An 18,267-nucleotide genomic window follows, 5' to 3' on the forward strand; every position below is an offset into this window, starting at 1 on the left:
ATGCATTCTTTGTGCTGTCCAGATATTCGTACAGTTTTTGGGCTTTAAGTAATTTATAACAGCCCCTATATATTTTGAAAAAAACGGCTGAGACAAAAGTATGCCTGTGTTTATCCTGTTTCCGTACGCATATATGCAGTCAATGGGCGGGTGCGAGCAGCTGCATAGATATAGATGTGTCCATGGGGGGTTATTGTTCTGATACTCTAATATAGCCTATCTCTCTCTCTCTCTCTCTCTCTATCTCTCTCTCTATCTCTCTCTATCTCTCTATCTATCTATCTCTCTCTCTATCTCTCTCTCTCTCTCTCTCTCTCTCTCTCTCTCTCTCTCTCTCTCTCTCTCTCTCTATCTCTATCTCTATCTCGCTCTCTCTATCTCTATCTCGCTCTCTCTCTCTATCTCTCTCTCTATCTATCTCTCTATCTCTCTATCTGGGAATGCCAACATTCCTCAAACCAGGCAAAAAAGTGGGACTTTTTAGGCAATTTTAAACATTTATAAATGCGATTTTTGCAGTTCATGCAATTTTAAATAAAATATATTTTTATAAGTATTTTTCATGAAAAATACTTTTAAAAATAAATATTTTTTATTTTTACAAGTATTTTTCATTTTTCATGAAAAATACTTGTAAAAATAATAAATATATTTTATTTAAAATCGCATGAACTGCAAAAATCGCATTTATAAATGTTTAAAATTGCCTTAAAAGTCCCACTTTTTTGCCTGGTTTGAGGAACCATAACGTTTTTGTGTCCATGGGGAACAGCTTTTTTGTGCTGAGAGGGCACTCGCTGAACACACTCAGAACAGGCACTAGCTGCCCTAGGCAGCTCCCAATACATACTTTCAGTTGGAAGCTTCCAATTATTTGATAGCCTATCACAGTGATCACAAGAGGGGTAAGTTCTGCATTTAGATCCTTTTAAAGGGCTGGGGGGTGGTGGGTAGAGGTTAAACTTTGTGCCAGTTCACACCACAGAAACGCAGTCCAGATGCTTTTCTGTATGTACGTTTTAGATGTGATTTTGTGTTCAGTTCACATTATCTTTTTTTTGGGGGGGGGGGAAATTGGACTTTATGTACCCCATGTGATAATTTATGCAAATTAGTAACCTGATACCCTTATCGCACATGGTAAAGCTTTGTGAATTGACCTCTTAGTTGTAAGAAAGCTTTGAGGATTACGCTCATTTGTGAATTGGCATCTTATCCTTTGCTTTGTCTTTCTGCAGAATGTGTTAACGGATAAATACAAGGAGAGCAATCATGCCTTTGATTTAAATGCAGAGATTGAGGACGATGGTCCTGAACCTGCAGGTCCTGAAATGGATGATTTTGATGCAGATTTGTGTGATGGGAATGAAGCAGAAGATCTGGGAGAGTTTGCGGAGCGACGAGAGGCTTGTCGTTCAGGGAAAAAAGGGTATATTTTCCTCTGTTACACATTCTAAAATTACAAATTTTTTAATTTATTAAGAACAAGGGAAACTTTTGTAAAAGCCAATTAGTGGTGACAAAGAATAAAAAGTGTATGATTTTATATATATATGACGGACACAGCTCCTGGTATTCATAACCATTGGGTTATACTGCCCCTCACAAGAGTAGGACACTGGGCAGAAAGAAATTCTGGCGACACCCATGGGCGGTCCCAGGGAGTATACTCCCTCTCTGCTATGTATACAAAAAAGATTTCCCTTGTGGAATGGGACTGTAAATGCCACTAGACACTGTGTATTGTATAAAAAAATATCTTTATTGAATTACAAATTTGAAACAAACAAAAAATAACAAGAATCCAAAAACACATACAGGGCATTTAAAATATGCATGCCCTGTATGTGTTTTTGATTCTTGTTATTTTTTGTCTTTTTTGTTTGTTTCAAATTTGTAATTCAATAAAGATATATTTTTTATACAATACACAGTGTCTAGTAGCATTTACAGTCCCATTCCACAAGGGGAATCTTTTTTGTATACATATCTATCAGGGATGATGGCCACTGACACTGGGCACTGAGTGTGAAGATACTGTTTGTCTCCCTCTCTCTGCTATAGCCACTCAGTTTTTTTTTTTTTTTCTGCCTCGTCAGGAGTAAGGACCTAGCTCTGCTCTGGCTTTGTCAAGCTGGTGGACCAGCTGGTCCAGGGGCTGCAGTTTATCTGTAATGCCTCTTTGGATGCGGCTCCCCTGATGGCTCGCCTCTCTGTTTTGGCAGTGGTCCTTCGGGTGTGTCTTTTGGCTCAAGTGCTAGTCTGCAGACCAGACTTCTAAAAAGGCCTTGACTGATCTTCCTTTCCGAGAAGATTGCCTGTTTGGAGCTACCCTGGATGACATAATTAAAGGTCTCACGGGGAGAAGAGTACTTTTCTTCCACAGGCTACTAAGGGCAAGGAACCTCATCATTGATGTGGGCCTTCCTTCTCCGCTTATAAGAAGTTTTTTCGTCCCTCAGGGTTGACTGACAAGGGCTCCAAGCCTTTCAGAGCCTCTTCAGGAGGATCCAAACTAATCTGGTCTGGCAAGCCAAGATCCGGCTTCTCCAGACCCATGCATGAAGGTGTGCCCTCACCCGTATCGGGGTGAGGGGATGTCTTCGCTGGTTTCCACACCCGTGGACTTCCCTAGTGCAAGACAATTGGGTCCACAAAGTCATTCGGTCTGGCTACAAGATTTTTGCTCTTGTCCCCAGGGCGAGGTTTTTTTCCTTCCTACTTGCGCCTGTCCCCAGACCTCTTTGGGGCAGTACAAGACCTGTTCCCTCAATGGGTGATTGTTTTCCGGTTCCGAGTTCAGAACGTTTTCAGTGTTTTTGCTCAAATCTGTGGACTTGTATGAGAGTTCTGGGACTGATGGTGTCGTCCTTCGAGGGGGTCCTCTTCGCTCAATTCCACACAAGAATTCTCCAGAAGGAAATCCTTCTCAAATGGAACAATAATCGAAATTCCCTGGACAATCGGATCCAGCTGAGCCAGGTAATTAGGGAGTCCCTGATCTGGTGGCTTCGGTCCCCGATGCTCAAACAAGGAAAATCTTTCCTTCCTCTATATTGGACAATTGTCACCACGGATGCCAGTCTGCCCGGGTGGGGAGGTGTTCTCAGCAGTCTTTCTGCTCAAGGAGTCTGGTCCCTGGAAGAGTCCAGGTTACCGATCAATGTTTTGGAGCTGAGAGCGATCAGGCTTTGCCTAGTCCACTGGACGGAGTACCTTCAGGCTTGTCCAGTGTGCATTCAATCGAACAATGCCACGGCTTGGCTTATGTCAATCACCAAGGGGGCACCAAAAGTGTCCTTGCGGCCTTGGAAGTTCCTCCGCTGTTCACATTCCAGGAGTGGAAAATTGGCAGGTGGATTACCTCATTCGACAGACCTTGGATCAAGGGGAATGGTCTCTCCCTCCTGAGGTGTTCCAGCAGTTGTGCCTTTGTTGGGGCACTCCAGATGTAGATCTGTTGGCGTCTCGGATCAACAGAAAAGTGAAGAGGTTTGTGGCCCGCTTCCGGGACCCTCTGGCAGACGCAATGGTGGCCCCGTGTGGTCAGTATCAGCTGATGTATGCCTTTCCTCCTCTCAAGTTGCTGGCAAGACTACTTCACAGGATCAAGGCGGAAGGGATTCTGGTCATCCTTGTTTCTCCAGACTGGCCTTGCCGAGCTTGGTACGCTGATTTGGTCAGGCTAGTCGCAGACGCTCTTTGGAGCTACTGTCTCGGGGGCCATTCTTCAATCCTGCTATACAGTCGCTGGCTTTGACGGCTTGGCTGTTGAAAGCCAGGTGCTGAAGGACACGGGATTGTCTGCTTCAGTGATTCCGACTCTGCTTAAAGCGAGAAAAGCGACTTCTAGAAAGATCTATCATCGTACGTGGAAGTCGTATATTGCGTGGTGTGAGTTCTTGGGGTTCCTCCTCGCTCTTACCCAGTGGCTCGGATCTTAGCCTTCCTTCAATGGGGAGTTGATCAAAGATTGGCCTTGAGTACTATCAAGGGTCAGGTTTCGGCCCTGGCAATTTTCTTTCAAATGCCATTAGCCACCCATTCTCTGGTGCGTAACTTTATCCAAGGGGTGTGACACTTGGACGATAATTTGGTGCTGTCAGATCTCCAGAAACCTCCTTTTGAAAGTTTTCAGGAGATTCCCCTGCTTACCTTATCCCAGAAGATGGCCTTCTTGGTGGCTATTACGTTCTCCTTATCTGGTGGTTCACAGGGATAAAATGGTGCTTCGTCTGGATCCGTCCTTCCTTCCGCAGATGGTTTCCAGTTTTCGCTTAAATGAGGACCTTGTGTTACCCTCTTTGTGTCCCAAGCCTAAACATCCTAGGGAAATTGCACTGCATGCTTTGGATGTGGTTCGGGCAATCGGGGTGTACTTGGCGACCACAGATTCACTCTTTGTACTCACGGATGGCCCCAAGAAAGGGCTGCCTGCATCTGCTGTGTCTATTTCCAGATGGATTAGACAGTTGTGCAGGCTTATTCAATTAAGGGTCAGGTTCCACCTTTCCCTGTTAAGGCGCATGCTTCCTGGGCTTTTCGCCATCAGGCATCTGTGCTTTAGGTTTGCAAGGCAGCTACCTGGTCATCTGTTCACACTTTCACAATTTTACAAGGTGGATGTGCTGGCATCTGCAGATGCCTCTTGGCCGCAAAGTTTTGCAGGCTGCCATTTAAGGGTGTTTTTAGTCTCCCTTGAGGGTGTTTGTTTTTTCAGGTAGATCTCATCTTGTTGTTCTGAGTCCTATGTTGGCTGTGGTTTAACATTGGGGAATTATTTTCTGCTGTTCCCACCCCTCATTTTTATGGCACTGCTTTGGGACGTCCCTACTGTTATGAAGAACAGAGACTGCATCTGTCAATGAACGATAAGAGAAAATTGGATTTTTGTCTTACCGTAAAATCCCTTTCTCTGAAGTTCATTGACAGACGTGGTACCCGCCCCTCTATTTTGAGTTGGGTTGGTATTGTTTTTTCTCTGACATTGCTTTGATACAAAACTGACATCCTATAGTAGGGAGAGAGGGTATACCCCCTGGCGTAGCCAGAACTTTTTTTTCTGCCTAGTGTCCTACTCCTGTAGGGGGCAGAATAACTCTGTTATGAAGAACAGAGACTGCATCCGTCAATGAACTTCAGAGCAAAGGATTTTACGGTAAAACAAAAATGCAATAATTACATTTTCTAGCCTCACAGTAAGCAATAATTGTAAGTACATTGTGGGCTATATTTTGGCTTTTTTCCAAATGTGTTGATATACAGCTAGCCTTGAGTACAACCAAGGGTCAGATTTCAGCCTTGGCTATCTCTTGTAAGAGGCTGATTGCCTCCCATTCCTTGGTGCATGCCTTTGTACAGGGTGTCAAAACATATTGATCCTCTGGTCAGACCGCCTTGACTTGTGGGGTCTCAATTTGGTTCTTTCTGTTTAGCAAAAACCTCAATTTGAGCCTATTCTAGACAGTCCTTTGGTTTTTTTGACATGGCAGATTGTGTTTCTGGTTGCCATTACTTCAGCTCATAGGGCTTCTGAACTGGCGGCCATTTCTCTAAGGAGCTGCTTCTGGTAATCCACAATGACCAGGTGGGTCTATAACCAGCTCAGCTGTTTTTTTTTTTTTTTTTTTTGCCTAAGGTAGTTTTGGTTTTCCATTTCAACTAGTACATTGGCTTGCCTTCTTTTTGTTCTAATGCCTCAGTTGCCATAGGACAGGGCTGTCCACTTTGGATGTGGTACGTGCGTTTTTTAAGATTTACCTTAAGTGGACTGCCATGATTTGGCAATCTGATTCTCTTTGAGCTACCTTAGGGACCAAAGATGCAGCTTCTAAGTCTACTAATGCCCATCGCATTCGTCCAATTATTTCTCAGGCTTATGGTTTGAAAGGAAAGGGTCCACCTTTCTTGGTGAAGGTGCTCCTGGACTATCCATCAAGCTTCAGTAGCTCTAGTGTGCAAAGCTACCTGGTCCTCTGTTCACACTTTTACAAAGTTTTACCAGGTGGATGTTCTAGGTGCTGAGGACACTTCACTTTGATTGCAGTGTTTTGCACGCTGCTGTGTGAGGTTCTTTTTGGTTTGTTAGCTTGTTGCTATGTTGTCCTCCCCTCATGCAGTGCTTTGTGACGTCTCTGTTTTGTAAGAATTACCAAAGTGCTCTGTGTCCTATGATGCACAATAAAGAAAATGGCATATTTGACTTTACAAAATCCATTCCTTGGAGTACATCACAGGACACCGAGATCCCTCCCGTCAATGGCTTACTGAAACCCTTTAGTATATGGGAGGAGACTTCCTTACTGTTTTTTCTTTTTGCCAGTATCCTGTCACCTGTAGGTGGCAGCATAACTCTATTTATAAGGCATACTGAAGGTGCTCTGCATTACCTTGACAGTATTCCGTTTACAATTTACGAGGAGTCTGTTTTTCTCAGTTTTGGATGCAAGTAATTTTTGTCTCCAATCTAAAAACAAAAATGTATTGCGCCCATATAAAAACAAAAATGTGTAGCTCCAAAAAAAGTTGTTGAAAATAATGCAAGTGAAGAAAAAAGCGTAATAAAAGTCCTTTGTGATACAAGGCAAAAATAAAATGGAAAAACATCCCAGTGAAACAATGAAGACTCATTAGATGGTCCAATGAGATAAATGCAAAAACCAATTCCAACACCAGCTGAACCAAGAGGTTTGTAATTGAGTGTTCAGAAGGCATCCACTGTGTCCTTACATGTGAAGCCGCTGCTGACACAGGATCGTGCAGTGGCAGGGATGCCAGCACTAGTGTCGTCGTCCTTTTTTTGTTTTTTTTACTTGTATAAGTTGTGTATAATGCTTGTTTGTTACAGCGGCTATTTTCACCACAGCGCAGACACATTTTGGTTTATTTCTATCTTTGTCTCTAAGGTCACAGATTACTCAGATTGCAGATGCCGATATTGGTACTATGTGCCTGCAACTGTCGTCTTGTCCCGGAGAGTATTCGTACTTCAGTCCTCGCACTATGTCCATGTGGGCAGGCCCTGAACATTGGCGTTTCCGGCCCCGACAAAAAGGTAGTTGTCTATCCTTTACCAACAGTCTTTTATGCCCGGTACACACATACTGGCTGGTTTGCTGTGCATATGTTCCACTGTCTAACGGAAGTCTAATGACTAACTTCTATCTAACTGTCCTGCTGGAAAACCAGCATTCGATCAGTGCTTGCAGCAGATGGCTGTTCAGTCTATTCTGGTGGGGCAAAAGGGAGATGGTCGAGGGTCCCTTTGTCAAAATATGATAGCTCAGCAGGAGAGTTCTGTGCATCACACAATGGTGTTGATGCAGAAAACAGTTTTTTTTTTTTTTTTCAGGCTGCTGGTTGAACAAAAAAATTAATAAATAAACTGAATATGTTTACCCAGCTTTATTAATCAGGGACTATAGCATTGTTGCTAATCTAAATCTATTCAACTTTCAGTTGAGAGTGTTGGCGACAAACCGAAGATCAAGAAGACAAAGAAAGTGTTTGAACTGAACTTTGAAGATGACCTTAATTTTGAAACTCACTTTTGTAAAACGAGGGTAAGTTGCTTAATATAAGAACCCACTATGTGCTCCCAGAACTACATCAAGAAGGATATGTGGCCAGCTGTGTGACTTTGATTAGGCATACAGTATTGTAAATGTATCGCCACTTTACAACTTACTGTGGCCCCAGAGTACCCATCGCTGCCTATGTCAGTGACCAGAACAGTCCTACACCAAGGGGACTTTTTAGCCTCTATCGATATTGAGGGCGCATATCTGCACATCCCTATTTACGCTGGACACCAGCATTTTCTTTGCTTCGCTGTAAGAGAGGAACATTATCAATTTGTGACTTTACCCTTTGGTCTTGCCTCTGCCCCCAGGGTCTTCCCTAACATGTTGGCTCTGGTATTGGCATTACTGTGACAGCAGGGGATTGTGGTACTAGGGTACCTGGACGATCTCCTCTTAAGAGCAGACTCCCACTCAGTTCTGGTGGGCGATCTGTCAATCACTGTACGGTCTCTGCAAGAGTTCGGTTGGACCATCAATTTCAGAAAATCTGCTCTGGTCCCAGCCTTCGACTTGGAAAGCTGTGTGTCCAAGGGAGACTTCCGATCAATATTCTGGAACTCGGAGCGATAACGTTTTGCTTGAGTCACTGGACAAATCGTCTGCGGGGTTGTCCAGTTCTGATTTAATCCGAGAATGCCACGGTCGTGGTTAACATCAATCAAGGGGGCAACAAGAGTGTCCTGGCGGCCCGGGAGGTGGCCGAGATCTTAATATGGGCAAAACATTTTGTTCCAGCCCTCTCCACCGTGCATATACCCGGGGTAGAGAACTGACAGACGGATTACTTGAGTCGTCAGGTGTTGGATCAGGGGGAATGGTCCCTGCACCTGGAAGTGTTTCACCTGTTGTGTGTTTGATGGGGGACACCCAATGTAGACCGGTTAGTTTCTTGGCTCAACGAGAAGGTACAGAGGTTTGTAGCCAGGTCGGGATCCTCTGGCCGACGCCACAGATGAAATGGTGGCTCCTTGGGGTCAGTATCGGCTGATCTATGCGTTTCCTCTGCTGAAACTTCTGCCGAGGCTACTGCGCTGAATAGAGGTGGAAGGAATTCCAGTAGTTCTGGTGGCCCCAGACTGGCCATGCCGGCCTTTGTATGCAGATCTGGTAAGGTTGGTCGCCAATGCTCCTTGGAGACTTCCTCTCAGGGAAGATCTGTTGTCTCTAGGGCCGATCTTCCATCCTGTTTTACAGTCGATGGCTTTAAAGGCGTGGCTGTTTAAAGCCAGGTATTGAAGGATAGGGGTCTTTCTGACTTTTGATCTTAACTTGATACTGTCAGTTCTTCAGAAACCTCCCTTTAAAAACATTAGGGCGATACCTCTGCTTACACTGTCGCAGAAGGTAGCCTTTTTGCCCACAGAGTGTCTGAGTTGGCAGCGCTGTCCTGCCATTCTTCTTCTCTGGTGGTCCACAGGGATTAAGTGGTACTTCAACCTAATTAGTCGATTCTTCCTAAGGTGGTTTCTGATTTCCATTGAATGAAGACATTGTGCTGCTTTCACTCTGTCCTAAGCCCAAGCATCCCAAGGCAATTGCCTTGCATTCTTTGGCTGTGGTTCGGGCAATTAGGGTTAGGGAGTAGGACCTCCAGAAGGAATTTGCTGCATCTGCTGTCACCATATCCAGATGGATCAGGCAGACTGTGGTACAGGCGTATTCACTTAAGGGTCAGGTTCCACCTTTCCCTGTGAGGGCGCATTCTGCTAGGGCGCTGAGTGCCTCTTGGGCCTTTCGCCATCAGGCATCGGTAATTCAGGTTTGCAAGGCGGCAAGCTGGTCGTCTGTGCACACGTTCACTAAATTCTACAAAGTAGATGTGTTTGCATCCTCGGATGCTTCTTTTGGCCGTAAGGTTTTGCAGGCTGTTGTTTAAAAACATTTTCTCTTTGAGGGTGTATGTTGTTTCTTGGTGAGCTCCAGTTGTTCCTGATTGAGCTCCATGTTACCTGGTTGGCCAAGTTTAGCCTTTGGGGAATTACGTTCTTTCTCTACATTGTTTTCCCACCCCTCATGCAAATACTGCTTTGGGATGTCCCAATGGTTAAGAAGAATATGGAGCTGCGTCTGTCAATGAACGATAGAGAAATCTGGATTTTTGACTTGCCATAAAATCCTTTTCTCTGAAGTTCATTGACCGATGCGGCACTCACCCCTCGATTTCTGAGTGAGTTAGGGTTTTTTTACTTCTGACACTGCTTGCAAAAAAACTGAATTCTATAGCAGACTGAGTGGGTCTATGCCTTCAGGGGCTGCCCAATTGGCATGGTAAAGTTTCCCCCCCCCCCTGCCTAATGTCCTACTCCTGTAGGGGGCAGCATAACCCAATGGTTAAGAAGAATATGGAGCTGTGTATGTCAATAAACTTCAGAGAAAAGGATTTTTACTGTAAGTCAAAAATCCAGTTTATCTCTATTGTTCATTGACCGACGCAGTCCTCTGATCCATATCAGTAGGGTTATACTGCCCCCTACAGGAGTAGGACACTAGGCAGAAAAAAGTTTTGGCTACGCCTATGGGCAGTCCTGGAGGGTACACCCCCCTCTCTTCCTGCATAGGATGTCAATTCTCGTGACTCCGGACTGGCCTCGCCGAGCTTGGTGCGCCGACCTGGTCAGGCTAGCAGCAGGCGCTCCTTGGAGACTTCCTCTCTGGGAGGATTTATTGTCTCAGGGGCCAATCTTCCATCCTGCTTTATGGTCGCTGGCTTCGTCGGCTTGGCTGTTGAAAGCCAGGTGCTGAAGGACAGGGGATTGTCTGCTTCAGTGATTCCCACCCTGTTTAAAGCGTGGGAAGCGACTTCTAGGATGATTTTTCATAGTAGGAGAAAGTCTTATATTGCGTGGTGCGAGTCTCTTTGGGCTCCCCCTTGCTCTTACTCGGTGGCCTGGATCTTGGCTTTCTTTCAACGGCAAGTTGTTCAAAAATTGGCCTTGAGTACTATCAAGGGTCAGGTTTTCAGATTTGGCAATTTTCTTCCAAAGGCCGCTGGCCGCCCATTGAAGATGCGTAACTTCTTCCAGGGGGTGCGTCACTTTGGTACTTCCGGTGCGACCTCCGTCTCCAACTAGGGACCTTGATTTGGTGCAGTTGGTTCTTCAGGAACCTCATTTTGAAAATATTCGGGGGTATCCCCTGCCTACCTTAGTACAGAAGGTGGCCTCCTTGGTTGCTGTTACTCTGCGCGCAGGGTGTCTGCACTGGCGACATTGTCCTGTCGTTCTCCCTATATGCCGGTTCATGGAGACTTCGCCCGGATCCGTCCTCCCCTCCGAGGGTGGTTTCTGGTGGAACGAGGACATTGTATTACCGTCTTTGTGTCCTAAGCCTAAACGTCCTGAGGAATGTGCATTGCATACTCTGGATATAGTTCGGGCACTCAAGGTGTACTTGGCGAGTCTTTTCGGGAGTCAGGTTCGCTCTTTGTACTCACGGATGGCCCTAGGACAGGGCTGCCTGCGTCTGCTGCGACTGTTTCCAGATGGATCGGACAGACGGTGGTGCAGGCTTATTCAATTAAAGGGACTGCCCATAGGCGTAGCCAGAATTTTTTTTCTGCCTAGTGTCCTACTCTTGTAGGGGGACTGCGTCCGTCAATTAACTTAAGAGAAAAGGATTTTTTCCGGTAAGTTAAAAATCCATTTTTTTTTTTCTAGCAAAAAATAGATTTTTAACTTGTAAGCAACAAGTGTCAGAAAAAAATCGTAGTCCTTAAGAGGTTAAACTGCCCTTACAGTTGGAAGTTTATTCCTTTTGATCTAAAAGAACGAAATGATACATTGTAAAACATTGTGTTAATACCTATCTCACAGCCTTACATTTGCCAGAGGCTCTTTTTGTTTGTTTGACAGCTGTGAGTGGGCAGAGATCAGCTCTGTATGTATCGAGGAAATGTCTTTTTAAGATTGAAAGGGGGGATGATTAGAGAGAGCGATTTATTTTTTTACCCACTTCCCGACCACCAGCCGACTTTTTACTGCGGCAGGGTGGCTCTCCTGCGCAAACCGACGTAGACCTATGTCGGTCGTGTGCTCCCCTGCCCGTCAACGGGGAAGCTGATGCACGGGTCAGGCGGCTCTGATTGCCGCCTGACTCCCGCAATCCCTCCCCGGTGAGAGAGGACGGGCAGCTGTTGTAAACACAGCTGACCGTTCTCCCTGAAATGATCAATAGAGCCCATGTGATCCTTCTATATAGGATCACATGTCTCTATGGTAATTTCAGAAGCCACGCCCCCCCCCCCCCCCCCACAGTTTGAATCACTCCCCTAGGCTCACATTTAACCCCTTGATCATCCACAGGGTTAACCCCTTCCCTGCCAATGGTATTATTACAGTAACAGTGCATATTGTTAGCACTGCTTACTGTAGTAATGTTACTGGTACCCTCAAAAGTGTCAAAAATGTCAGGGGTCCGATATGTCTGCCGCAATGTCGCAGTCCCGCAAAAAATCGCAGATTGCCACCATAACTAGAAAACTAAAAAAAAAAAGACAATAAAAATTATACAAATCTTTCCCGTAGTTAGTAGACGCAATAACTTTTGTGCAAACCAATCAAAATACGCTTATTGCGATTTTACCAAAAATATGTAGCCGAAAACAAATTGGCCTAAAATGTTAAATTTTGATTTTTAACTTTTTTTTTTTTTTTTTGAGAATGTCATATAGCAGACTGTGAAAAAAAAAAAAAAAAAAATTAATTATTTATATATATATATATATATATATATATATATATATATATATTTTTTTTTTTTTCAAAATTGTCGCTTTTTTTTTTTTTTTGTTTATAGCGCAAAAAATAAAAATCGCACAGGTGATCAAATACCACCAAAAGAAAGCTCTATTTGTGGGGAAAAAAGGACATCATATTTGTGTACAGTGTTGCACGCCTGCGCATTTGTCCGTTAAAGTAACGCAGGGCCTGGTCAGGAAGGGGGCAAATCCTTCTGGTCTTAAAGTGGTTAAACGATTAATTGTGCAGCTCTAGCCGGAAACCACATTCTCACTTGATTTTACTACAGGGTGCTGTATACGGTTTTATTGGTTGCTGTGCTTTGCTGAACTCTACATATCCTCCCTGTGACCGTATTAAGGTTTGGACCCCCTAGAACTGAGCAATAAACACCATGGCACCCTTAGCCTTTTAAATTTGCCAGTCTTTGACACAAGTTAGCGCGTAGTCTGTAATGGTCGGCAGCCCCAATATATTTCTAAACTTGCCTAGCAGTATCATAAATACCAGACAGGGAAGCAGGACAGTATCTTACTCAGCAGAACCTTTACAGCTGTCAATAACTAATTGAATGCCCTAATGGGATATCTGCAACAGAACACTGCAGTCTTTTAGTAGTTGAATAGCATTGTAATGTCATTATGTCTATTAGCTGCAAAGTGTTATCAGCACATAGCTAATCACACTAAAACCCAGAGCACTGTATTTCTAAAATACCGTACCGAAACATTAACCCTCTAATTTGATATATAAACAGGCAGCTACAACACTTGCAAAAAGCACACTTGAGACCCAAAAGAAAAAAGCCACGACGCTGCCTGCTGATTTCCACTATGATCCAGACAACATTGCAAAGATGAGCTTAAGACCAGCGGACAGGGTAAGGTGTCAACCAATTCCTTCTTTTTTTACATTTGAGCCTAATCAAGTGCAGGTTAATAAAAAAAAATATATATATATATATATATATATATATATATATATAATATTTTTTTTTTTTTTCCCTCCAGATCAAGAGGATGGCTCTTGGAAACTCTGTTCCCGAACAGGAAGATGAAATTGGAGAATATGACTACAATAATCCCAATGACACTTCAAACTTCTGTCCAGCCTTGCAGGTGAGGAGTGTTGCTGGTCATAAGCAGAATTAATTTGCTAGCAGTTTTTTCTTAAAACAGTAAAAGAAAATTGTAATCTCCTCACTTTGTAGCTTGCAGACAGTGACGATGATGATGGTCCTTTTGCGGGAGCCACAGATGAATGTACAGAATTTCCCATACTGAATGGAATAGATGAGAAGAGGGTAGGCTTTGATGGGGAACACACTTTAATTGCAGAACCACAGAAGGTAAGCAGTGCTCGAACCCAGAAATCAAAGTCAAAACATTTGTGTATTAATTAAAAAAAAAAAAGAAAACGCACTCCCCCCCCCCCCTTTTTTTTTTTTCCACATCCCTTCCATTCTAAGCTGCATAAGAGCTAGGGTTAGAAGAAGCAACAGTACACTGATGTTCCCAGGGAAAGGGTGTGTGGAGGGGGCAAGTCGAGACAAGTCTGATCATTGGAGGAGAGCAGGCTGAATTCCCATCACAGCTAGAGAACTGACCATGCTGTGCTATCATGCCTAGTGTGGTCCATTTTTATTAGGAAAGCCTAGAGACTGGCAGGAACATCAAGGGATTTCACACACAGGAAGCAATACAAAGAAAACAGGATACTTTTTCATGCAAGTACAGGCGGTCCCGGGGTTACAAACATCTAACTTACAAACGTAGAGAGACAACAGGAAGTAAAGAAAGATCTACCCCTAGAAAGGTAAGTTCGCCCCTGTAAGAGTTCTCATGGGGAAAAAGGTGTCTCCACTGAAGCTTTATCCCTAATCCTTTTTTCCACAACAACCCAAAATTTTCAAAATAGTCATCACAGGGACAGAAAGCGAGGTGAAATCTTCTGAACAGGGGTACAGACAGCAAAACAAATGGTACGGGGGTGTTGACTCTTCCCTATGCTATCCAAAAAACGTACTCTTTTGGCTCGAGCTAAATTTAAAAAAATTTATATCTGTTCCAACTTACAAACAAATTCGACTTCAGAACAAACCTACAGACCCCATCCTGTTTGTAACCCGGGGACTGCCTGTACATGGTACAGAAGGCACATATCAGGAATGTGAAATGTAGGATTTACATACTCAAAATAAAAAAACATTAAGAGTAAGAGTGGATGCCAGCTTAAGAAACCTTAAAGTTAGGCCTCATGCACACATGACATTTTTGCAGTTTTTTTTTTTCTTTTCCCCCTGCCTCCTAAACTTCCCTGCAAGTAAGCCTTGGACACATGGATCTTTAGCAGCATTTAGTGGCAGTTTAGAGGCAAGAAAAAAAGAAAATCTCTGCCAGTTTGTCCAGAAACAGCAGAGTTTGAGCAAAAAAAACGCTTCTAAACGTGTTAATGCAAGGTGCATTTAGCGCTTGAGCGTATTTTCCTTTCAATGGCCAGAATAAATATTGTTTCTCTTTCGTTCATTGACAGACACACCTCCTGATATTCTTAACCATTGAGTTATACTTCTCTCCTGGTTTTTCCTGTGAGATCTAGAGTCAACTGCCAGACCAGGCTGGATAATCTAGATCCAGTGGTAACCCCAGTCTAGCCAGCGAGTGCGCGCTGACCTCAGCTCCGCGCTAGGTCAGCCGCGACATAGCCCCACCGGACGGGGGCTGGCCTGCGAGTTAAACGCCTAGCGAAGTCGTGTACGGCTTGGTCTCGGTCCGAGTCGCAGCTTTCCTCCTGGCCGACAGCCCCTTGGTGCCCACCTGGTTCCTGGTATAGTGGGTAACTGTCACCCCCCCTTCCTTTCCTTTCTGGATCGCAGTACGTGCAGTGCAGATTCTCCTGGTGGCTGTGATGCCTGGTTTCTGTGGGCTGGTGAGTCTGGTGGGGTCCTCTTCCTCTGCTGCGGATTGATTGGGGCTCTGTGACTTGCAACCGGGTGTGCTGCCAGAGTGGTGTGGGTGTCCCTTAGTAGTGTGTGCTACACTTTTTGTGGGGTTCCCCTGGTGACTCATGGAGCCTTCTAGAGCACATCTCCCCACCTGATCCCCTCTCTGAGGCCGCGGGGCCCTCTTGGTCCCATCCATCCATCGACGCACTGATGGCGGTCCTGGAGTCCTTTATGTCCCGGGCGGAGTTGGCTTTTGGGTGACAGGCTGGCTAAAAAGCGCCCCCCGCTCTCCCCTGCCTCATCTGTCCCCTCAGATCCTGAGTATGATTTGGCTGCTGCGGACGTGTGTCACCCTGCATGGGTCTTTCGACCACACACCCTTAATCCTCAGTGAGGAGGATTCCTCCACTTCTGCCACCGCGCACGAAAAGGCACTGGGGGACGCACATATTTGTATCTGTGCGTGAGACCTTAAAGATGGAGGACGCAGCTGCGATGCAGGCGCAGGTCCCCTTTGGCACTTACAAGCCATCTAGAGCGGCAAAGGTTTAACCTTCCCCTCCCATTTTGACAGAATTGTCACTAAAGAGTAGGGACGACCAAAGCGTCCCCTTGGGGTCACGAAACGCTTTGCTCGGCGATACCCCTATAAGGAGTCCCTTCTTTACAAGTGGACTGTTCCACTGGTGGTGGACCCTACAGTTTCCAGATTAAACAAAGCAACCATGTTTCCGGCTGACAGGAAGGCAGAGGCTGTGGCCCGCATTATGGGATGAGGAGGTGTTCTCGGCAAGCTTTCTGCTCAAGAGGTCTAGTCCCTGGAAGACACCAGGTTACCGATCAATGTTCTAGAGCTGAAAGCGATCAGACTTTGCCTAGTCCACTGGATGAAGTACCTTCAAGGCTGTCCAGTGCGCATTCAATCGGACAATGCCACGGCCCTGGTTTATGGCAATCACCACGGGGGGGCACTAGAAGTGTCCATGCGACCTTGTAGGTGGCAGGCATCCTTCGATGGGCGGAACAATTTGTCCCAGCTCTTTCCGCCGTTCACATTCCAGGAGTGGAAAATTGGCAGGCGGATTACCTCAGTCGGTAGACTTTGGATCAAGGGGAGTGGTCTCTCCACCTGGAGGTGTTCCAGCAGTTGTGCCTTTGCTGGGGCAATCCAGAAGTAGATTTGTTGGCTTCTCTGATCAACAGGAAAGTGCAGAGGTTTGTGGCCCGCTCTCTGGACCCTCTGGCAGATGCCACAGACGCGCTGGTGGCTGATGTATGCCTTTCCCCCTCTGAAGTTGCTGCCAAAACTTCTTCACATGATCGAGGCGGAAGGGATTCCGGTTATGCCTGTGCCTCTGGACTGGCCTTGCCGAGCTTGGTACGCCTACCTTATCAGGCTAGTCGCAGACGTTCCTTGGAGACTTCCTCTCAGGGAGGATTTACTCTCTCAAGGGCCAATTTTCAATCCTGCTTTACAGTCGCTGGCTTTGATGGCTTGGCTGTTGAAAGCCAGGTGCTGAAGGACAGGGGATTGTCTGCTGCACTCCCACTCTTCTTAAAGCGACTTCTAGAAAGATCTAGCATTGTAAGTGGAAGTCGTATATTGCGTGGTGTGAGTCTCTTGGGGTTCCCCCTCACTCTTACTTGGTGGCTCGGATCTTGGCCTTCCTTCAAACGGGGAGTTGATCAAAGATTGGCCTTGAGTACTATCAAGGGTCAGGTTTCAGCCTTAGCAATTTTCTTCCAAAGGCCACTAGCCACCCATTTCCTGGTGCTTACAACACCGGGGGTGTACTGGCGCAAAGAAATCGGAGGGTTACCATCAATAAAAACCATCTAGGACAAATGGAAGAACTATAATAGCATAGCACATATAGAGTCCATAAAGTCCATCAAAAAAACAGCAGGTCTGTATACCCTTGAAGACTGCTCTGTCACAAGTGAAGAAGAGGAACTTGCAGAGAGCTATGGGAAAAAGACAGGCGCCACTCTAAGTGTAATATGACTCGTGTTTATTGGAAATTCAACACACTACATACTCACAATCATGTAAGTATAAACAGCAATGGATATTCATCCATGGGGTTTGGTAAGTCCGGGTGCCTCTGCAGAAGAATCTGACCGGTCCGCTGTGGAGATCCATTGGGGCCGATGGAGAACGGCGTATCCCGGACCCAGGGGACACTGTCGGAGCTTCCGGCGGCGTACTTCCGGCTTGGACGTGGAGCGTGATGACGTTAACAGGCGACGCGTTGTCGGAGCATGCGCTCCTTCCTCAGGCCTCTATGGCGCCATCTTAGAGAAGGACATTACATAGGGCAAAAACGCTGGACTACCGCTGGGTCCTAAACTGAGACCATTGCTATTGATCCATTATTATGCACTAAAAACACCTATACGATTGTCATGACTGGGGATAAATTATGAACAATTCTAGATAAAAACATATTTTAAACTAGTGATATAAAACAATACGCAATATGGAATAAATGCATGCTGATGTGAAAACAATGTATCCAAAACCGATCTTGGGCCACACCACAAAAAATATTAATATAAAAATAATATATAAAATAATGTATAAAAATATATAATATATATAAAATAAAAAAAATTATATAAATAAATGAAGAAATAATAAAAAAATAATAGAAAAATAATAATAATAATTGAAAATAATTAAAGAGAAAAATGAAAATAAATATACATTTATTATTAGTATTCAACATATGCAAAATATATCTAATTAGTGAAACAGAAGAAGTCTCATGTACATACGCATGTCATGTGTGTACACTCTCAACCTATTATAATAAAAAGTCATCAATAATGTGAATATGTATAAATATATAAAAAATGCATATATGAAAAATACCAATTGTATAATATGTATAAATATAAATTAAAATAAATAAATGTAGGATTATATGTCAAATTCTAAAGACCCTACATGCACACATGCTCATACATATGTACATATAGGCTAATATAAAACATTCCATAA

The 18,267-nt window shown here is 44.6% G+C and overlaps 1 protein-coding gene across 1 annotated transcript in view; it reads left to right on the forward strand.

Moving 5' to 3' along the window:
- Positions 1–18,267, forward strand: part of NCAPH (non-SMC condensin I complex subunit H) — a 207,752-nt gene that overhangs the window by 28,279 nt on the left and 161,206 nt on the right. The window contains exons 9-14 of the mRNA XM_082255769.1: positions 1,239–1,429; positions 6,906–7,054; positions 7,459–7,562; positions 13,077–13,199; positions 13,330–13,437; positions 13,530–13,667. Of these exons, the coding sequence (XP_082111895.1) occupies positions 1,239–1,429; positions 6,906–7,054; positions 7,459–7,562; positions 13,077–13,199; positions 13,330–13,437; positions 13,530–13,667 (813 nt within the window). The remainder of the gene's footprint in view (positions 1–1,238; positions 1,430–6,905; positions 7,055–7,458; positions 7,563–13,076; positions 13,200–13,329; positions 13,438–13,529; positions 13,668–18,267) is intronic.

This window comes from Pelophylax lessonae, assembly GCF_965119305.1.
Source record: "Pelophylax lessonae genome assembly, chromosome: 4".
Lineage (NCBI taxonomy): Eukaryota > Metazoa > Chordata > Amphibia > Anura > Ranidae > Pelophylax > Pelophylax lessonae.